General features: G+C 31.0%; 1 protein-coding gene across 5 annotated transcripts in view; it reads left to right on the top strand.

Annotated features, from left to right (window-relative positions):
* The window catches only part of LOC130446124 (calcium/calmodulin-dependent protein kinase type II alpha chain), a 164966-nt gene extending 140371 nt beyond the window's left edge, over positions 1 to 24595 (top strand). For all 5 annotated transcript variants that reach the window (XM_056785803.1, XM_056782614.1, XM_056783422.1 and 2 more), the window contains 2 exons: positions 4975 to 5089; positions 9928 to 24595. In XM_056785803.1, coding sequence (XP_056641781.1) covers positions 4975 to 5089; positions 9928 to 10063 — 251 coding nt within the window. In that variant the 3' untranslated portion in view covers positions 10064 to 24595. The remainder of the gene's footprint in view (positions 1 to 4974; positions 5090 to 9927) is intronic.
* The last annotated feature ends 71 nt before the right edge of the window (positions 24596 to 24666 follow it).

Raw genomic sequence — 24666 nt, 5'->3', positions numbered from 1 at the left:
TGAGGAATTTCATTTTGCTACTTCTTATTTTTGAGTTCTGAGTGTCAATTTCAATATAGCTAGTAATACAGTTCAGAATGGGACCATTACTTTCTCATAAAACTGCGTTGGTGATTTTTGAATCCTCTGTCCAAGGTTAATTAAATCTCTAGTGAGGGAATTTTCATTTCTCTGGTCTCCAAAATCCTGAATCAAGACGTCTTTTACTGCTTCCCATGTTTCTTATCCATAATTAGAAATTACACCTTTGGCTGTACCAGTTAATTTACTTAAAATACCAGGAAAAAGGATTTGGTTCTAATAATCCACTGGATTATTTTGGTTAAATAGTAAAGTCGATATCTTTTGATGAATCCAAATAGTTCATTTGTTACTCCATCAAAGCAAGGAATGATGCCTGAATTCTTCACGTGAAATAGAACCATTTTGTTGTTACCTCTGGTTTCTGTCTGGTTATTATGGTTCACATAGTTAATACTGAAGTTACTTAGATGATTCTAAATACATTACACAATTAACAATATAACGAAACTAAGATTAAAGTCAGACTGAGTTGTATAATTTTGGTTGGGTTAATTTATATAAAAAACATTGATGACTCGACAATCGATTGTTTTGTTAAAAGTTTTGTCTATCTATAGTTATTTCACTTAGATGAATTCACAAAATTAGAAGAAATCTGTGTAGTTTAAAAAATAATATTTCATTCATATTTTTTTAGAATTTATTGAGTTAGCAGCAAATACAGCATTCGATATAATTTGTTCGTTCAACGTCTCTTTACGTAAGAACGAACTGATATATTTTGTATACTCTATCTTAAAGAGGTTCATAACTTGCATCATAGCGTTGTAATTCATGTATGTATTTTTCATTAAAATAAAGTGACAGTTATCGTCATTAATCATTTCAATTATCTTAATTTATAATCTCAGACAATAACAATACGGTTCATTGGGAGAATAATAATAGAATGAAAGGAATACGACCTTTAGCATTACAGCACTCTGAAGATACTTGCCACATTCACTGTATTCACAACATCGGTATAATTCCAAACCAAAGCAAACTTAGACGGCAATACTGCTTTTCAACCTCACTCCCAGCTATTCCGATTCCGATTGAACTTCGCGTTGAGGCTAGAAATTATGGCCGCTGGAGCCAGTAAACTTTATATCACTTCGTATCTATCAACGATCCAGCTCAAAGGACCAATGAACCCTATCGGTATTGTCTTAGATATCAAATTATAAATCAAGATAATTAAAATGATTGACCACAATATCTGTCACTATAGTTTAATGAAAATATACGTATGTATATGAATAACAACGGTACCTTTATACTTTCAACAAAAAATATACAAATAATTTAACAGTCCTCCTCTAAATTGGCTACACCCTATAGATTTTTAAGTGGCTCAATGTTGAGTCCATAAATAATACATACGCTATAAAGTTTTTGGCAGATATAACTTTCTTGAATTAACCGCTTTCGACACGCGAGTTGGTCGATCTTACATTTGCATAGGGTGCATTGCAGTCATTCACGTTAGGTATTTTTATTTACTACACAGCTCTTCAGAAAAAATTGTTTGATTGCTCTGAATATCTTAGTAAATTTTTGTGTTCGAGTGTCCATATTACTAATTTGAGGATTGTTTGAAAAGTTTTCGACCTAACAAAGAAATAATTTTCAATGATATTTCTCAATATATGATGGGAAAGCACTTTCTTTTTCTTCAAATGCGAACACAATCCCATAACTAGCCCACAATACGATAGCAATCACATTTCCTGTCGATGAAACCGTCTTTTCCATTTTCTGAGCAGTTTTGTCCTTTGCAATCCACTGTCTTAACTATTTTTTAGATTTAGGAGTATAGTGCTGGATCCGGGGGTCACCTACAGTTATGAATCAATGGAAAAAATCTGACTCATTCTGCTTAAACAGCATCAATAAGTTCTGGGTGATACGACTGGTATTATGGTGGTATTTACATTGTTGTCAGATCTTCCCTTGTAATGAACTTTGTTATTTCAAATGGATCACACTATATATTTTGTGTTTTTAGAAATCCTAAAGAAATACTGATTATTTTTCATGTAATATTCTCTATACCTAAATGTCATAATTTCGGAGTTATAGCTACATTTACAGTATTTCCACCAAAGTTACAATAAATATTGTATATTTAGAGGGCTAAGATTAAATAAACTCGTTTAATTTCAATATTCTTTAATAATTTATGTAATAATACAAATTTCGTAACAAGGTCTAGTGTCAGTAAGTTAGTAAAAAGTTAAACGGAAACGGTGCAGTAAAATTATTTATCCAAATCATGACGAAGAAAACCTACAACAACTGAAGACAAATCTTTAAATGTTTGTGTCATGTTAGAAGTAGATCCACGTTTGTGAAGTAAAAAAATTACGAGTTTTAGAAAACATTAGTAATGGCGATTACAACAAATGCTCAAAATGTTGTCCATTCACTTCAATACAACAAGCCTTGCGATTTTTAAAATTTTGCAATACATTTTGCAACATCCCTGACTGCTCAATTCTTTTGTAGTAATCCTATCTTTTAATTCCTAAATATTGGCAGGTTTTGTTTTATAAACGATGTTTTTTAAATGAACCCCAAGGAAAGAATCGCGAGCGCCATTAGATAAAACCATTACTTCCAATCCATCTTCTGGGAAACACATTATTTAGGTATTGCATCACCATACACACATAGTGAGGTGGGGCACCATCTTGTTGTAGGCAAATATTGTCCTTTGGGATATTGTTATTACTTGAAAATTTCTAATATCTATCTAAGTTTTTTTAAAAGGTAATTGAAAATACTTACTTGAATTTCGAAATATCCGAACCAACTCAGGTATAATACTATTTTCCAATAAATCTAAATAGGTTGCAAAATCATTTAAGTTACCCTCATTGAAAAAGGGACCAATTTTTTTGTCGCCTATTATTCCAGTCCATACTTTCAGTTTCTCGGGATATTGGGTGTGGCATTAATGCATCCAACGAGGAGTGTTACGTGACCAATATCTACATATATGCCGATTTACGTTTCTATTAATCCAAAAAGTGGCATCATCGCATAACATAACATTACTTAAAAAATTTGGATCGTTTTGATTGTAAAATTTTCCCATCATTAGGTCTCCAAACTCTTCACGTCTATCCAAATCGTCATCTAACAACTCTTGAACCAACTTTGTATAGATGGAATTTATTATCACGGAAAATTTTCATTACCGATGTTTATGAAATATCAAGTTCCGTTGATATTTGTCTATACTCAAGTTTGAATCGTCTTATAACAGGACACAAACATCCAAAGATTTGTTTTCAATTGATGCAGTTTTTCTGCGATTCATTTGGATAAATCTTTTACTGAACCAGCTTCGTTAAACTTTTTTACTAATTTACTGACATTAGATCTTGTTATGGGATTTCGGTTAGCATATAAATTATTAAAGATATTACACGTTCCTTGTTAACTTCTACTCCCATCACCATATCCTAATATCATTAAAATATCAATTCGTTCTTTTTCAGATAAACGATCCATCGTGGCGGAGATAACGCAAATGTAACTATAACTCGGAAATTATGGCATTTAGATGTAGGGAATATTAGAAAAAATATTGAGTATTTCTTAAGGATTTCGAAAAGCAAAAAATATACAGGATGATCTGTAATAACAAAGTTCATTACTTTTCCGGAAAAAGGGAGATCTGATAACAATGTAAAAACCACCAAAATTCCGGTCGTATCACAAGAACCTTGTACACAAAAATTTATAAAAATCGTTCCCGAGATAATTGAGGCGTTCCATACATAAAATTCATAAAATAATTTAGTATATGGCAAATGCCGATAGTCTCTTCTATCTCTATAGTGTCAGTACAATTTGGTGAAGTATTATTTGGAACGGTAAATAAGATTAGAAAATCACTGAACCCAGAGATAATTATATGACAAAATTCAACCCCACTGTCGTTAAAAACCTTACAGGGTAGAAATTCATTTGTCTGCTGCGAAATGATGTAGAGGGTTCTGTAATTTATACCCATCATCCAAAACACGGCGATGTTTTAATTGTTAGTGTGACACAGGTTTCACTAATCCCAGCAACTTATTCCAGCATATATTCATAATCTAAATTACTATTCGAATATCGTTCCTTAAATATTGATGATGTCCATTTTACGCATTCCGTCATCAATAGTAATATATCCTGTTTTTGGTTGAAGTGTAAACATTAGAAAAAATGATTATAAACTCACAAATTTAAACTGGAGAAACAACTTATATCATTAACTATATGAAATAGTGTAAGAAATGATGAATAAAAAATAATTTAATTATAATCTCAAGAATGGTATACACGGGCTCTTTTTATGGTATAACCTGTACGACGTAAATATTCTAATGCAGGTAAATTATACCCAGGGATCGAAATATGTCGTGTGGTATTTATTTAAATTAACACATTGTATGAATATTGACCTAGTTCAGGATTTATCCATTTGTTATAATCTTTTGTATGTATGTCATAAATCATACTTGATTTCAAAAATATATGTATTCATTTCTATAGGCTACTATAATTCATATTTAGCAGTTTAAATACATTACTATAATCAAATCCTAATGAGCAAAACATGTCTCATTTATTAAATCTCGCCGTGAAGTTTTGTATTCAATTTTGCAGTTTGTATTTGCCCCCGATTCACAAACTCATTATTGTTTCAACTTCCTTTATATCCTAATTCTAATTATAGCTAATGATGCCCTATTTAAAATTAAATTTTTTGACAATCTAATTTCTCTACTTGTAATTATCTGTGTTCAAAAGTTAAAACAATTTGTAATATATTTAAAGTTTGTGTGTAAAGTACTCGATAATGTTTAAATATGTAATTGTGAACTAGAGCTAATGTCATATATGTTTCAGTTTTGGGAAAGAACTGCAAAGCTGTAAATACGACAATTTTGAATCCTCATGTACATTTATTGGGCGAAGACGCTGCTTGCATAGCCTACGTTAGATTAACGCAATACATGGATAAGTGAGTAAAATGTTGAATTTAGTTATTAATTTGTTAAATAAATCACCAATAAAATAATCATCTTAAATGATTTTAAATGACTTGTGCCACTCCGAGGCAAGTACTATTTTCCAATTGGGGCAACACTTTCTAGTATTAGAATACACCCAACGGTAGTTACGAGAAATCTTAGCATTAAAAACAAATTGAGAAAGAGTACATAATAGAAGGCTAAAAAATAGAAATTATCGCGTTCACTTAAGAAAAAGTTGTTGCAACTAGAAAATTAATGGAGATTGCTTTAAGGCTATTATTATGTTGTCTGTTGATAATAATGGGGAAAGATGGTTCATTGATAAGATCAAAAAAATTAAGGAAGGAGTAATTGAAGTAGGTACTAGAGGAGGACAGTCCACAGAATGGAACATTCGGGATAAAGAACGCGCAAAATAAAGTGCTAATAAAGTTGAGTAGCCATTACTAAGAGGTGAGCAAACAAAACAGACTTCTAAATAAAGGATTCCTCACATCGGTGATAACGAAAAAAACGAGAAAAAACTAAATAGAATGGCGTGAATATTTTGAAAAATTGCCGAATAATCAAGAAGAATGTCCAGAGCATGAAAATATAGAAAAATTATGTAGAATGTAGAACATGGAAAAAATTCCTGGTAATTATAACAATATGTTCTCTTCTCAATATCAGTCTTCAATATAAGGTTATTTAAATCAGTTCTTTTTATCAATATAATCTTCTTGAACAATAAAACAACATGTACTGCGCAACATGAGAATCTTATTATTGAGAAAATGACTTAAATTACACACTTTAGTGTAATTTATGCATGTATTCTAGATTTTGAAAAAATAAAATATAAAAAAATCCGATGTCATTTTTTAGATTATATTTTGAAGTAAATGAATTAAATATATAAGTATAGGAAATGTTTCACCAGTATTTTGAATTGATTAATCAATGTTCTATAGTTCAAAACACAAACTTCAGAATGACAAATAATTGAAGTAAAATAATATATTATATATTTCATTACATGTAAGAGATGAAATTATATTGTCTACTTATTAATGATTTATTGACTAATTTTAGATGGTTAAGCTTATGTTTTATGAAATTACTAATTAACACACTATCTGTTACCTACAGATTTTTTTGCAAAAAATAGGAAAAGCAAACAGCCTCGGACTCCTGGATTGATAACCTGGGTATTTGCAGTCGATATTCCGTATCAAGCTTTCTAAATACGGGGTCTTAGAAGAAAGTAATACAACAGTTAATGCCATGTTCTTTATTGAAAATTAGAAAGAAAACTATCCTTAAAGACATAGCGATACGAATAAAAAGTGTTGGAAAAAGCATTCTATTCAAAGGGTACTACATAGTAACTCCAAATTAAGGCAAAAACGGTTTCTAAACGTTGCAAAATCGCAAGTTGGTACGTGCAACGAGTTCTCGGACGGTCAAAGCAGTTTCCTTGACCCACGAAATTTAAAAATTTGGCGGTTAAGAATAATAAACATATAAATATACTAAATACAAACTCATCTCGGATTCTAATTTGAACGGTGCGGCCTTTGGCTGTTATTGCAGACTCTTCTACTGACCTACTTCTCATAATTAAATCATTTATATCGACTAACCTGAGGTTCTCCAACCTAAGTTTAGAAGAACTTGAACGCATCAACCGCTTCTTCAGGTGGAGAACAACGTTGACCTCGCAATTTATTTTTGTTCTACGAAAATGAAAAGGAATCATCATCAACACTTCTGATAAACAAATGCCGTTCTACCATACATAACTGACTGCTCTACATTGCTCTAATGGAACAGTAGCGACATGTTGAGTTATTCCGAAAAAATCGGCGACTATTTGCTTCGAAATGCTTATTGTCATTTTCAAGCACATTCTGCGACTGGTACGTATATGATGTATACGTATTGAGAAGACCGAAGTCGGTATTATTTAACACATTACAAGCAGATTGAGTGTTCGGATCCTTAGTGAAATTTTTCTTGTAGTTATTCCTGTTAATAACTTGATCCTAGATAGTCATCATGAAACCTTCGGTCTCTGGAAAGAGATTGCCGCTAGTAAGCAGTCTGTTTGAAGCTTCTTTGTCAACATGTGGCTGGTTGAGGTCGTGATGATGTCTACCGTGTAGTGCCTTTCATGACCAATATTATTGTTCCTTCGATAGCTCAGTTTGGATTATATCACCAACTACTACGAAATACGAAATCACTTCGAGACTGTACATTTGCCTTCGTATTCTGAGATTACTTGTTCCCATTCCAGACCAGTAGTATCTGCGTGCTATGCGTTGATACGTGCGTTCTATTCCGTAATGTCCTGCAGCTTCTAAATCATGATATTCCTTCAGGATTACTGGAATCTGAGAGTTAGCTGCTACTAGCTGAGGTCTGTCTTCATCAATTTCTAGTGAATAACGATAGAGTACACCATTGGACATAATATATCCTCTATGAGCTAATTTTGTTGGTAGGTCAATAAACACTAGATTAATCGATTCATCAGATTCATTTCTAGGTGGTCTGGATAATGTATCAGCGATAAGATTACCCCTCCCCGTAATATAGTCTATACAAGGCCCATCTAGCAAGACGTCCAGTAGGCATTTTCAAAGACATCAACCATCTTAGGGGCTGATGGGCACTTTGTACTACAGCAGTTAAATTTTCTATGTATCTCTAAATTTCTGTACTGCCCAAACAATAGCCAGACCGTCGCGTTCTGTGGTACTGTAGTTTTTTTCTGCGGACGTCAGTAATCTTGAGGCATATTCGTCTTCCTTCTCCCCCTGGAGTAAGCAAGCTCCCAGAGCATAACTACTTGCGTCTATGCGTAAAATATAGGGTAAATTTGAATCAGCTATCTAAGAATCAGAGCTTAATAAAGTTTTTAGCTGGTGTAAAGCTGCAAATTGTGTGTCACCCCATTCCATGCATTTTTCTTTGTCAGCGTGGATAAAGGTTTTGATATTTGAGCAAACTTGTCTATGAACCGGCGGAACCAAAAACAGGTTTGCAGAAATGATAGCATTTCCTTAACATTTGTGGGAGGTGGCCTATTTCTTGTGGTGAAAAGATATTTAACAGAATCACAACAGAAGAAGCATTTCTCACGAAATAATTTAATGTCCTGAAAACTTTCTTAAGATCGATAATTTATTCTGAGAAGCTGGTAAATATGACAATTAAATCATCGAGATAGACTAGCATGAATACATCATGAAGACCAGATCGAAAACGATTTATCAATCTTTGAAATGTTGCTGGGACCATAGCCAAACCAAACCAAAAGGTATACGAGTGTACCTAAAAGTATCAAAGGGCGTCACAAAATCAGTTTCATCCCTATCAAAAGGTTCAACGCTAACTTGATGATATCCACTTTTTAAATCAAGGGTGGATATAAAGTTTGAATTTTTGGATTCATGAAGTAAGTCGCCTATTCTTGGAAAAGGCCATTGATCCTTCCTAGTCATAGACTTCAGTTTCCTGTAATCAACTGTCAATCGAATACCTCCATCCTTTTTGGCTGCTAGAACGGGTGATGCCCATTTTTAATTGTATCGCTTCAGAGAAGTTTATTCTACTCCTCCTTAAGTTGCTGCTTTTTGAATTGTGACTTTCGGTAAGGTGGTACATATATCGTGGATTATATTATGATAGTCCGCTCTGTAACAGTGGCGGCGAAAATAAAATTGTTCCGTTACAATGTTAAAATTTGACCTTAGTTCATAGCACTTTGTCGAGCAGCAGCAAAGAAAATCACAAAGGAAAATGTATCAATCAGATTGAGGGTAAAAACCAGTTTTATAAGTTTCCCGAAATGGGCTAATTTTCTTCAATTTGAAAATGCTAACTCATACACAGATTATTCGTTTCGAAGATCGACTACTAATAAAGTGTTAAGACTTTAGTAGTGCTGATATAACGCTGAATTTTCGACCAAGTAAAGCAACGGGTGTTGTGATGGCAGGAAGAAATATAATTCCAACAAAAGAAAATTCGACTGTTCAACCGAATAGAAATGTGTCGTTAATGCAATGAACATTTAATAATTGTAATTTTGATATAAAGGAAATGTAACTTTATTGTATAAAAAATATAAAATAAAATATCTACCTTTGCCTATGTGTTTTTACAATATCTATGAAAAAACTACTCATACTACTATCAGAAAAAAAAGCATGATTAGGTATAATATAAAAACGTCATAATAATAGCATCGGACTTTAAATTTGCTTATTAATAATATTGTAAATAATATTTTTTTGCTCATAACTCTGAGCTTAATCGATATTCTTTGACTCGCAAAGTCTAGGTTTGCAAATCTTTTGGGTAGAGAAAAACTTCTTAACGTTTTTTTTTTTGGTAAAATTGAAGGGTAAGAAGATTTGCAAGAAAAACGTTATTGTCGCTGAAAACACAATCTTCATAAGCAATTTTTCGCAACGACTTCAGAGATCAGATGAGTGCATCTTAATCTACATTAATTTTCCCTATTGTTCAACAAATTTTGCCACTAGGAGGAAAACAATGCTTACAACTCTATATTGCGTGAACTATAATTTGCGTTTACTGAGAAGTCGTCTTGATTTCATGACTCTTTTAATTGTTATTGCTTTTTAAATAGACACTCTTAGTATTTTAGCCCAATTTAGTTATTTATCAAAATATAATTTGACATAGATGATTTGTCAATGTCGCAGCGTGTTCGTAGAATTATGGCAATAAAAGAAAATAATATTATTATTAATAATGTAGGAACTTGCTTTTAAAAGAGAAGAATCTAATATTAATAATACATTTTCAGACATGGTCAAGCACATACTCATCAGTCAGAAGAAAGTCGTGTATGGCATAAGCGAGATAACAAATGGCAGAATGTTCATTTTCATCGTAGCGGCGGCAATGGAGGAGCAGCTTTCGGCTTTAGTTTACATAAATAGAACTGCTGAGTCTTTTATATGAAATTTGCTTAACAAAATTCATAATAGACTATGATGTTTCAATGTGAGATTCTCAATGGTGATGTGTGAAATTTGTTATGTTTCTTCGTACTTAAGGACGTAGTACTTTGTTTTTCACACGCAGCTATATTTGACTTTACCAAAAAACTATTTGATATACATTAATATAGGAGCAAAGAAATATTCAATATGAATTTATAGATGGTTATTAAATAAAGACACAAAGTGATATAACGTAATAACTTTGTAAAAATAAAGCAATAGGCATTTAAGAAAATTAAAGGGAATCTATCGTTAAGTTTAAAGGAGGTAAAGTAGATAGCTTGTTGAAAGATTTGCGTGTAGAATCTGCTTATTTGTGCTCAACTTTCAAAGTATGATATGTAAGTTTTAAACTGAATTAGAAGGCACTGAAATATTATAGTTGTGTACCAAGTTGGACAAAAAATTTTTTATCGGGCAAAAAAGATGACTAAAATTCCATTATTTCTCTCAATTTATAGCTAAATATAAAATCTTGATGAAATTAAAAAAAATTCCATTATTTCTGTTTGAATCAACCAGTAAAAATGTTTGTAAGAGAGAGTTTGTAATCGACTAGAAATGATAAATTCTATGTAATCCCAAAAATGTTTTATTATTCTTTTTACTATAGATTTAAAGGATTAATGATTAAAAAATGAAAATCTCGAAAACATAAAATTATATGAAGAAAAATGTAGAGGAAAATGTATCAAATAACTCAATTTTATAGCTTAGCTGCGTGCTATATTGAAAAAGTTTAAAATGTGGATTTTCCACGTTCTTGTGTTTTTAATTGTATCTACAAAATCTAATAAATAATCTCGATATGTTTTTTCTAATTTCTAATTATTTGAAAAAAAATCCAATTAGTTAAATTTAAGAAGCCTAGTTTTTATTTCTGACCAGAATAACACCTGCTCCCGAAAAAGGCAGGCCTGTGGTTGGTTTTGAACACACAATTACACTGTATAACACCCGTTTCGAAAACCTTCAATCTTCAAAGATTGAAAGCAAATTGTATGCAGTATGCATTACTTTACATTAGGAGGTGGATAATCAATGGCAGATTAATATTTAATATTGCCTTTGAATGATGAGGAAAAATTTTTAATTTGATTCTATTTAACCGAAAAACAAAGTTTTTCCAAATTAGACATTTTCTTATACTAACAAAAATAATTTTTTGATAAATTATAATCTTTTTATATATTGATAAAAAATATTTCAAACTTGTTGCAACTAAATAAGAATTTACTATGACCCAAGAACAGATAATTTCATTTGGAAGTCAATAAAAAATTCAAGAAAGCCCAGGATAGCAGCCGCGCCTGTACGAAAAAACGAACAGTAGGCTAGAAGGAACAAAGTAAAAGCAGATTTATTTGCAAATCATCTCGCTACAGTCTTCTAGCCACTAAGTCACGAAATAGATCAAGAAGTAGAGAAAAACTTAGCAAATACAACAAAACGCAAGAAGCCCCATGAAAGCATTGACTCCAAAAGAAGTGTACAATGAAATAAAATTAGTAAACCCGAAAAAAGCACCGGGCTCCGACCTAATAACCGCGAAAATGCTGAAAGAATTGCCACAAAATGGGGTAGTCATGCTAAATTACTTTTTCAACGCAAGTCTTGAGACTCGGATACTGGCCAAAATCATATAAAGCTGTACAGATCATATTGATTGGTAAACCAGGCAAAGACCCGACCAACGTGTCATCTTACCGTCCAATAAGCCTTCTACCTACAATATCCAAACTCCTTGAAAAGTTATTCCTACATAGATTCACTGAAGACTTCCTCCACAGGAATGGATTCATTACCATCAATTTGGATTCCGACAAAAATATTCGACAGTGCAACAAGTCCACCGACTCACGCAGAAAATAAATAAAAGCCCTCGAAAACAAAGAATACTGCATTGCTGTTTTCCTTGATATCGGACAGGCTTTTGACTGAGTATGACATCAAGGGCTGCTGTACAAAATTAAACAAACTCTCCCCCCAAACTATTACCCACTACTGAAATCTTACCTAGCCAACAGAACCTTACAAACAAAAGTTACTACTACTGATCATGAACCACAAACAGCAACAGAAAACGTTCAGGCTCATCTTAACCAAGTGCAGGAGTGTCTACAAAAATGGAGGATTAAATTTAATGAAACCAAATCAATAAATGTAGCATTCACGCTACGTAAGGGTACATGTTCGCCAGTTAAGTTAAACAAAACGGAAATATCATAAGCAGATAGTGCTAAATACTTACGAATCCACCTAGACAAAAAACTGAACTGGAATCAACAAATCACAAGAAAAGGAAAACAACTTGATATAAAAGCAAGAGAACTACATTGGTTGATAGGTACAAAATACAAAGTCTCACTTGAAAACAAAATCCTTATCTACAAATTTGTCAAGCCTATATGGACATATGGAATAGAGCTGTGGGGCTAGGCTTCCAAAGCTAATATAAATATTATTTAGAGACTCCAATCTAAAATACTCCGTTAACTAGTAGATGCTCCATGATATGTAATAAATCACACCATTCACGTGGACCTGGGAGTGCCCGCTGTATAAGAATTTATCCAAGGATTATCAAACACCATAAAAGTATAGAAACCCACCCAAATCCACTACTAGAGGAGTGAGCCAAGAAACGCGAAAAGACTGAAAAAAAGTTGGTCAATAGACTAGACTAGACTTAGATTATCTAACAATTGTTAATAAAAACTTGTTATAAAAAAATATTTAGTCGGGAATTGCTACGTAATCACTTTACCGAAAAACTTGATTTACTTGAATTACTTTATACATTTTACTTATATTTCATCACTTCATTAATCTAAATTCACTCCTAAATAATACAACGCTTGAGCCCCAATGGGAAGATTCTCTATTTTAAATAATAATTTAGGATAAAAGCCCTCCCAAACCAGAACGTAATGTAAAAGTAGAAATCTATTTCAAAATTTGAATGTGGGGTAGTATGGCCATATATGTACTGAAAGGGAAGAGGCTTTACCTTTATCTGCTCATGGAGATATACACATCAGAAAAGGATCTGTTTTTATAGAGATACAAGCATTGTGTAGAAAAAATATAAAATTTTGATGCAATTTAAAATAAAAAAATAATTTTCTCAATATTCCAACTCGGCTAAGCCATAATTTTGAATGTATTATTGCAAATTCGTCTCAACCGATCTGAAAGAATTAGGCTAAATGGGGTGGTTCCACTTAAAGCCTGTTATCAGCAACCACTGAATCCTTATAACCCTAACTTAAAAAAGCTGCTGCAGGCAAAAATTACAATATGGCGGTTTGCTCTAAATTTGTAGTTTCAAATAAGGATGAACTTGCAAAAGAACCATGCGCCAAAGCGACTCATTCAACTAGTAGAGAAATTTTTAAACCAGAAAAGTTGTTTAATTATTTTCAGATACCTAAACGATTTTATTCATCTCAGGTACTTTATTACTTCATACAGTACTAAAAACAAAAAATACCAGAAATATTGACATTAATTACTAGATGGATAACTATAACTAAATTTATACCATTCTCAACATATTTTAAGACAACACATAATGGAGAAGAGTATTGAGAAGTAGAATGTTCTAGACAAAGACCAGCGTATGTTTGCATCCAATTTATCTGTTTAATATCTAAACACACTCAATAAAAAATACTGATATTAAAAAACCTCAAATTCCCAAATACCTATGTTAAGCATTTTTAGAAAAATTTTGAAGACGAAATTGATGGCTTTGGCAAGGAAACTGTCATGTAGATCAAAAGTGTTTAATCCTACGAAATATTGTAAGAATAAAATTCTAAGAAAATGTAAATTTTATTGAAGAATCATCTAATTTTTTCATTTAAATTAAGAAGACATCAATTGCAAAAACTTTATAATCCAAAGTACAAAAATATGACACAAATTCTTTCCTTTCATAGTGACTCATTTCATATAGAAGTTATCTCAATTATCACTTTGTACTATTCATACTACTTTGCTTCTATTTTAAAATGTATTAAAATACTTTTGAAACTCGAGCTTCAAGTGTACGTGTTCATTTGGATTTTGAAAGAGATAGAAATACAATGGACTTATCTGCATGTGTACTACAAGTTTTAACCCGTAAAAAAGCAGGGTAACAAGTTTAATACATTTTTAAAAACCTTTTCTAATCTCTTTTAAAGCACATGTTTCAAAAACAGACTTGTACACACTATAACGCATACTATAATTACTACAATTATGCTAATTATAGAATGTTTATTTACATTTAATATTATATCAAAAATAATATTTAGTAATGTTTGTGGAAATCTACATTTAGTGATAAAAAAATTTTGAATTTTGAAACCGAAAATCGAATAAAGATGAATAGGCAATTTTATTATAGAGAAAAATAGTTTGTATAAGTTTGCATACAGTTTGCCAATTTTTCTCAGCATCAAGAAATTAATTGATACATGATATGTACTTCAACAACAGCTGCAATCAAGTACTACCCTCTCACAAAAGTATATTATTATTGTTCATATTTATTTATAAGTTTTTTAGATCTCTCATCTTCGCGAAGGATATTTGGTCCCGAATTAACATCTTCAGATATGAAATTTGCACTTAAGTCGTTGAGGTTCAGTTTTTTATTGGATATGTATCTGGGGTATTAAATGTAAATTAAACCATATATTTCTGTCAAAATTTAAATGTTCTTTTCTGGATGGTCTGTTAGTATAAAATCGTTAAAAAACATATCAGTTTAGTCCATATATTGTTCAGCTGGATTAAAGATGTGAATCTGGAAGCACCAGTTTATCTATTCTTAAAGCTTTTTTTACTTTTGGATAATGTATTCTAATTGTGGGGGTAGTTCTGAAAACTACTATGTAATATGTTCAAAAAAAGTTACTTTATGCGATTGGTATCTACTCTTCCAGAATATTAACCATATTCGTAATTTTTTACACTATGAGTAATTTGGAATTACACGTTAAAAATAATCGATATTTCAGTAGTAACTGCTGTTGGAGAAAAATTTTATAGCACTTTTCATCTTGTTTCACGGATTATAAGGATCAAAAAGATGGATGAAAGAAAATTTTTCAGATATACATTATGTTTCTTGTGTTTTGTGCCAAAAATATATGGGACTAGGGAATGCATCAATTTTCCTATTAAAATTCTTCATAGTTTTGTCGACCATGTATGTCGATCCGATTCTTCTTTTCCAATGTAATTTTTTTCAATACAAATGATGGTTTCAATTTTGAGACAACCGTCGAGTGAAGGCTGCTCTAAATGATCGATTGCACCTATAAAGTAAACTCAGATTTTCTTTAAAATAAGCACATTCATATGACAAATATGTGTATTAGGTAATAAATTTTCTGAACAATGGCTTAATAATCTCACCTAAAACCTAAAATTATATAAGAACTGTTTTTATGACATTATCTTCTGATCACATCATTTCTAACGCATATTATCGAATGCCCCCCTTTAATTTTTGATTTATCATTTCTTTAGACATTTATTTCTTGAAAATCATTATTAAAAAAATTGAAGAGAAATTACGGATTTAGATATAGGATATAGAAAATAAATATCAAGAAAAAAATGAATAAGAGATGTCTAGATGTCTCTAGTTTCATTGCAAAATCGATTCTTTATTTTTATTATCCCTTTTCCCAATTTTTTCGAATTGAGAATACTTTTAATATTCAAAATTAATTCATATATAAAATTTCATCATTGAATCGTTGAAAAAATTTGGATAAGTAATAAATACTAAATAAAAATGTTCTGTTATATCAAAAGAAAGGAAACTCTTTAGCAGCAACACTCTAAACATATCACATGTAGGATGCTTAAGGTATATAAAGAGATGCTTTTAATGGAACGAAGTTGAAATCCGTTTGTTCATTTAGAAGTTACATCTACTTAAAAGACATTGGATTATCCTCTATGACTTTATTTTGATAAATGAGTGTTATAACAAAAATTATTCCAGTAAAGTTATTTTAAACAATAAATATTTTTGGTAACATTTAGGATTTTCATGAACAGTAACATCCAAAGGTTATAGATGGCCGTAATGCTTTTTAACGACGAATATTTTCCACGTCTTTTGGTCACTTAGTGCAAAAATGTCTTCACTGCAGGACTCTACGACTAATAATTTCTGAGCAACCGGCTAAATACAATGAATGAAAAGAAAAAGAATTTAAAAGAAATTTCTGTATAAAGGCATCATAAATATCAGTACGGTTCAAATCAAACAAAAAAAACATGGATAGAATATTAATATTATTTTCTGAAGGTTTTGAGAACAAGAGAGAAGCCCAGGGATTTAAAATGGTTATCAAAAAGAGAAAAATATACAACCAACTAAAAAGAGCTTCCATCCTCCATTATTCTACTTGTTATTCTATCTGAAAGAGTGAAAACCGAAGCCCAAAAAGGGGAAAAGATAGTCTAGAGAAGAATAATAATAATTTTTACGATATGTCCATACTAAATCATTTTCTGCTTGTTTTTTTAGTTCTTCTTTTCCAATTATTTTTGTCCTCACTTTTATATGCACCTCTCACAGACTTTTGAAGCAATTAACTAGATTCGATTGAGGATGCAAGGCAGTTATTGTCTTGATCAAAGAAAGTCATTTGCTCTTCTATCTTTTGTAAACCGAATATCTGTCAGTTCATGGTCAGTAACGGTGAATTAAAATAACTTATATTCTTGGGAAATATCTCTCTAATAACATAGTTAATTACACCGATTTTCTCGAAGTGTAGTTCGCCATGTAATGTGAAGTTTATTTTCGCTTTGTCAGCATACAAGTAGTAATCTCATTCATTATTTGTTATACTGTTAGTTACAACTAGTTTACTGGAAAAAATTTTGTTTTTAAAACATCAAAATTGAACCACAATAGTTGGAGAAGAACCCAAAACGTATCGGTTTGCAGTCATTCTTTTCAATGTGGGGGGTCGTTGATCGAACTTCAACTATTTTAAAAAATCGATACAAGTTTATTTTATTCGCCTATTAGAAGATAATGTTTATCCATTTTGTCATTTCTGATTTAATTGTTATTGTCTGGTGTATGAATGTATCTAAATATATCTTAACCTCAACAAATCGTTATTTATTAATAAGAATAAAACTTATAATGTAAAAAGTATAGGTTTTCAAATAAAATATTGCATACAAAAATCGTTAATTACAATATTACATATAAAATGTTAAGATCTAAATTTAATATTGTTAATATCTCACAGCCAATTATGAAAACGTTTAAATCTTTATATAAGAATAATCTCATAGTTAAGAAGGAATTACCAAGATAAAATTATTAAATCTCGCATCATTTTTGCCTACTTAATATCTGCTGATGCTGGCAGTCTCATCTAGAGCTCTAAACTACAAATACAAGATTAACTTGACCTTGTGCGTAAATCATCAATAAAGTAGATAGTTTATGCTGAGGATAAATGAATATCGTTCTAAACTCAAAAATCTTTAAGTGAACATTTACCTACCAGTTGAAATTGGAAATATTTTCTGTTCACTACCTACTAATATAACTCCAATGTCGTGTTTTTTTCTCAAATAATGTTCCACAACAATGAAATCTTGTCTTTGTTTAATATTTTCTTATAAAATTAATTAAAAATGATGTTTGACTAAGTGTTGATTAGTGTAATTTTAGTTACATATAGTATACTGTTAAGTGTGTTCTAATATAGTTTTGGCAGCAATTATTTTACATGTAATCTAAATCTATTGTGCCATATATATGTTTTCTCATTACATATAAAATATATGTATCTAAGTAGATAAGAATAATTGATTTAATAAAAATTTGTATTGAGCCTAATATATAAATATCTATGCTGGAAACAGGTGCCCAATATGGCTCGTGTCCGAAAGAATTAGACATTTCTCGATTTGTCCTTACTAGACTAGACTTGGCAGGTGCCGTGACTCTTATTTCACTAATCCCACACAATCCAATTTTGTAACGTCACAAATTACATTGTCAAGAAAAATGGTCATTTTAAATCCAATTTAGACTAATTCGGAATTTCTTTCAAACTTAAGAACCTAAACACATTCTATTCACCTAATAAAATGAGGCTTACATTATTTATTGTTATGTTGCTTGCTTACATTTTATTATAAAGTGAGGTAATTTCGGGTAATTCGTGACGTCAGAAGACAGTTTGATATTTTTCTTTAGGTAGACCATCCTACTGGTGCATTCCAATAAGCGTTCACGGTGCCTAAATTACTCTTTTGAACGTTCCACATAGCAACTACAATCGTTGTGCTCGTGGTGAGAACGTCACTCATAACGTCATGACTAACGTTCACGGCGACCCTTATCAAAAAGTGGGTCGAGGTGAGCGTAAGAAGAATTAGCGGAATTTTCAAATTTCAAGCAACACACATTGCAACCATGATAATATATCTCATTATTTGATGCGATATAGGATATAGAAGTACTTTTGAAGCATTCCTGTGACGCACCACCACGTATCGACGCAAAATATATTTTGATTTTACTTTAATGTAAATCAGTTGAACTCTTCATTAAAAAAATGAAATAACTCACAAATTATAACATAACGTTTTAAGTTATTGCTTTATATTTTCTGTTTTACCATTCGTTAATTTTAATCTCAACGCACAAAACGCCTCATAAGTCATTCCCCTTGGGTTTACGATTATAACTCTCTGGACTAAGTGGAACGTGAACATTATTTTCGTGAGTGCTTAGTGGAATGCACCCTATGCTTTATGGAAGAGTCCTTGTGATTGCTGCTTTTGTTGGCTTCGTTATCATTACTAAATAATTCTTTATGGAATTGATAAAGTAATGTGTCTTTTGTATTTTCGTCAACAGTTGCCTGAAGAAGAAATATTTTTTAATCTTGTAGTTTCAAGAGGAAAAATTGAAACCATAGTCAAACCATTGATAAGTCGAGTAGCAAACATAACCTCGTATGGAATACGTTGAATGCCCCTGTAGTCAATCGGTCCTTCTATAACTGCACAAATCGTAAGACCTCTGACCATTTGAATAACTGAGTTTCCTGCATCCTTTGCTTTCTCGATAGCTCTTTGGCTTTGTGTGTGGCGTGGTTTACCGTGTATTATTGGAGCATGAAACATATCAAAAAAATTATAGATCATTTTATTAACAAACTTTCTGCTTTTGTCGCTATTCAATAGACAAAATAATAGTAACACAAAAAATGTTCATAAGATGATGAGCAACTTTTGGGCTCGTTTAGTTTTTAGAACTCCAAGAAATACAAATTTTGCTAAATAGTTTTGATTCATTATCCTTTGATCCGATCCTTTGATATCTTTTTTAGTTTGCACATATCACATAATTTCAAATATTTCTGGATAAATCACAGTACTTTTTAACATACCAAATCATTTCTTCCGAGTATTTCTCCGAGCTCTTTTTAAAATTTCATGAACATCACTAACTTAGAATTAATACCTTAATGAACCAAGATCATGGATCTTATGTTTCGGTATAAGTTTTTGTTTTCCCTATCTTTATAATTTCGAATTTACTTAGGTTTCGACAATCTTGGTTACTTAGTTTTTCGCATTTTACCTCCATTTGAAATAATACTGCTCAGTATTTATGGCAGTGGTGAAATTATTATTACTAATTTTTTCGATCAACGATATGAAATACCCAAAAATACTTACAAATTTTGTATTTACGATACAAACCCCAATAATACACAAACCGCACTTTACAAAACCAATTTGAGTTTTTATCTATTTATCGATCAAATGTGCATATGGCGAAGTAGCTGAATTGGGTTGGTCAGATACCGAATCACTTACTTGTTCGGCATCATTCTGGCAAGTGGCAAGTAGTATAGACAAATCGCCATATTTCGAACAAAAGCCGAATTCGGCTTCCGCCTCCAACATATATAAAGGGTGGGGCAAAAGGGGCGTAACAACGAATTTGTGACTTAATTATAATTTATAATTTTTACAATTTTCTTGAGTAGATATGATACTTCCGAATTTACTGATATCAGGTTTAGTCGGTCTCAGACTTACGAATTACACTTAAGTACATCAAATACAATTGTAAGTACTTATAATAATATCCTAAGTAATTATCACATTGTATAGAAAAATGTTTATTTATTTTAACGTTTTTGTCATAGAAACAAACATTCCAATAAATTTGAAACAAGATATTTGGATTCAATACAGATTAATAATGTCGGCATTCAGTAAAGGTGAAAAAATTACTTTATTTTATGCTAGTTGTAGAAGTAGAAAGAGATTATTACAAGAAGCTGTCGATTTGTTTATTGTACATATATCGACAGAATTTCTCATATTTCAAGTCTAAAATATTCCCCGTTGAAGGCAACAAAGAATAGCCATCAAAAAGAAAATGGACTCATGTAATTCCAAGTGTACAGGAAGAAGCAATTATGAATGAAATTGATGATTGAACTTTTAAATCGACATGATTGCGGGATAATAAACTACGATGGATGGAAGAATGTCTTAGACAATATTTACAAATGATGAATATTAATTGAATCCTTTTTTATGAGAAACGAATTAAATGGTTATAGCTTAATTCATTAGCTTTCTAATCGCATCAATCATTCACAGTTATCAGAAGAAATTTGCTTTAAGCAACACGGTGCTCTACCTGATTAGGCTGCTAGGGTTAGATAATACCTGAACATTGTATTTCCGCAGAGATGAGTGAGCCGAAGAAAATATATTGAGTGACCTGCAAGGTCACCCGATTCATCTCAACTGGATTTTTTTTATTATATTCGAAGTCTATAGTTTAATAAGAATTACCTAAAACTTGACGAATTAATGAGGTACCTGCTATTACTAAATTCTAGATTATATCTACTCAAAAACATAAATAAAATCAAAATATTATCCATTGAAGTCATATCTCCTAATTGTGACAAAAGAAGATCTGCAAAAGTCATAATTAAGCCACACATTCAGTGTTTTCTCATTTTCCTGGTATTTTCACTAGACAGTTTCATATAACCTTAGAAATTAAGTATATGCCGAAGATAAAATGAAACTCTTCCAAAAATTTTATCAAGTTCATATATACACTTGATAATAGATTGCCTTGTTAAGCATAAAGCCGCCGCTGAAAATGCCATATCGTGTATTTCAATAAATATGTTATTTAATTCCAATACATAATTAATAACACAATTAAAATACAATTATTAAGGTGATGTTATGCACCCAGACAAAAGAACGCAGACCAATACGGGAGATCTAAAATCTGGTCCTTAGGCTTTGTAAGTGGGTGAAACCTGTGTGGAAAATATAGACGTAAGATGGTCTCCAACCTGGACTGGTAATGTCGCGTTCCTCGCTCGCACGTAGAGAAATGTCAAAAATTACATTATTTTCTGATAAAGATACAAATAAATCCATTGAAATGATCAAGACAGTTCCAGAAGATAATGACAATTCGCACAGAGCTTTATAATTAGATATAGATACTGAATTTGCCGATATTTTGATTAAGTTTGTAAGGGATGTTGTGCCAACACCAGGAACTTCGAAAACAGGTATACAAGAAAGGCGTGCTCCAGACAAACAAGTAAAAAGTAATGCCAAATAAAAAAAAACAGATTTTCATTTTCTAAAATTTCTGAAAGAAAGACAAGGAAGCACACAAATTCAGCTACAAGCTTTGAGAAGTAGCCAAGAGTCAGCCGAAAAGAAACCATCATTTTCCGAAAATGTTGAAATGTCATTTTCAAAATGTTGAAGAGCAATAAGCTCTCTTTCCAACACAAAGTCCTGTTCTTTATCAAGCACCTCATCACCAATCCCTGAAAGCTAAACCCAGAAGGATTTGATTGATTTATAATATCGACAATACCTATGAGGAAACTTCAAATGAACCATTTAAAGGATCATTTAACGATTCTTCATGAACATTTCACCATTTATCTGAAATTGTTATAAATAATTAACAATATTGTATATGTTTAGACCTAGCAACCCTGATGTTGAAGGCTACTGATAGGTAACCAATTTTTGTTTATTGTATACCTATATTGAAAAAATGGATAATAGCAATTTGTATGAAAAATTAATTACAATAAATTTACGCACAAATAATTACGGCTCATTTATGTTAGGCAACGCATCGCTATTACTTTGCATACACTCTAAACATTCCTTCAAACTTATTTCAACCAAAAAGAAAACAAATATCTGCAGGAAGGACCAAAAATTTTTTTTCGGATGAGAAATGCACATTATGGATTTCAATTATTAAAATGTTATTAATAGATATATTCACATTCCCAGAAATAACAATTGCAGCAAAATAAATGATTAAATAATGACATGACAGTAATTACAGGAAATAAAATCGTAATCTATATTATTAGAACTGTTAGGTATTAGTTTGGGCCCCCAATATAAAGCACTGAATATTCAATCTAATCAAACATCTAATGAAACAAACAATAAATGTTACAATCCAAAATGTTGAACCAAATTAGAAGTTGATTCTTGAGTAATGGTGAAATGAAAGCTAAGGTATCAATAATACTTCCAACCTCAAAAAATAGAAGCGTTAAACCTTTATTGTCTCATTTATAAAAGATTAAATTTAATATGTCGAAAACGTAAAATGAAAGCAGCAATTTTAATTTTGTGTTCTTTTTCATGTCTTGATATTACTTATTCCACAAATGGAATCAACAACATCTAAAAATAAAGAGTCAAACGACAATTACAATTTTGTACAAACAACTTGTAAGCAAAAAATACGAATTATTGGTTGTGAAGTTTTACTCGAAATCTGGCGCCCCCCACCTGTTTAACGCTGCGACCCTCTTTTTAGGTTGAGAATATGACGACCACCTTCTAGTAATTTCGTTAAGTAGCTTCCTAGCATTATTTAATCGTTCTAAAACATGTTACAATAGTAAAAAATACCATTTTTCAAAACTATAAACAAAACGTTGATAAGCAATAATTTATTAATAATTAATAAAAGAAATTGAAAATGAACATTTTCAACTTAAATAAGAAATAAAAGAGTATTTCTCAAGTATTGGTGGCTCATCCATTGACAAATTTCTCCTGGGGATCGTGACCCACCGGTTGAGAACTTGTGTTATATCTGGGACAGGAAGTCGTGAAGAAGTGAATCTTTTGTCGGTGATTTTTGAAACATCCTCGTAAAACTTTTTGCCTTAATTTTTTAACAAATTTTACTTGAAGAATTTTCGAATCTGAGTGTTCTTTCTGAACTTGAGCTATGTAATACTTGAAAGTATCATTCTTTGTTTTTAATTTGACCAGAACAAATCGTTCGTTTACATTTTTATCGTTTAAATATTCATCAGTATTTTCTTTAACAATATCTACTATAGTTTCAAATTCACTCTCATAATCATCAAATATGAAATATTAAAGATACAAAATTGGACATAGTAATCATTGTAAATTAATAGGAAAAAATATGAATTTTTAAAATTTTATTCACATATTTCTATTCAATTCTAACACTTGAATTAAGATTTTTCGTTTCGTGATTGATTAGTTAGACTATTACATCCAATTTGTAAATTTCATTTTTTCATTGTCATTGCACCTATGAATATGTATGAAAGGCGCAGTTTTCCTTATCGCGAAACAACACTCAGAATCAAGAATTAATAAAGCGTTAAGAAATATGTCAATGAAATTAAAAAAAATATTTTCATATTGTCTATTAAACTACAGCTCTCACTCTAACTTTTTTAGGAATATTTTCTGCAAATTACATTTTGTTACTTTGATTAGAAGTACCACATAAATAAACAAATTTTAAAAATGTTCAACAATTTTCGTAGAATTCAGGATTGAAATCTACTTATATAAAGTTGTAGGGAAAAAAATTGTAAGATTATATTCAAAAATATTAATTCACATAGAAAATTCAGTTTTGTTCGTTTCTACAAATTTTTGTGTGGGAAAAAATTTTATTGATACAAATGGATTTAATTACATATTTGAAGATATTTTTAGTTCTTTTTGTCGTTATCAATATTGTTTAATATAAATATACTTTATATATAAAGTATTTGTTGATTTGATGATTGCGTTTCAAACCTTAGAAGATGTAGATCTTACTATTTAAAAAAAATGGGAAATGCAATATTGAGATATTAATTATGAATTGGAATATGTATTACACTATAGTGAAACAACTTCGGCAGCTTAATGCAACTACTTCATAACGATTAGTTCGTAATTATTTGTAATTGAAGGGGAAGTTACTTAATTTTTAATCTCGATTTTTAGCTACAGAATTACCTATCAAAAAATGTAGCGAAATCATTTTCAATTGTTTGTAAATTATTATATCAATATGTTCAAAATTATACACAGAAATCGAATAAATATTATTAAAATTGTAACGCTCGATTTTTTTGGTATTCTTGTAGACGTGTGTTTTTTGCACGGTGCACAGATAAATAAACTAC

Source organism: Diorhabda sublineata, chromosome 1 (genome assembly GCF_026230105.1).
Source record: "Diorhabda sublineata isolate icDioSubl1.1 chromosome 1, icDioSubl1.1, whole genome shotgun sequence".
NCBI classification, from domain to species: Eukaryota; Metazoa; Arthropoda; class Insecta; order Coleoptera; family Chrysomelidae; genus Diorhabda; species Diorhabda sublineata.
The sequence above is the reverse complement of the archived record's forward strand: the minus strand, read 5'-3'. Positions and strand labels throughout refer to the sequence as shown.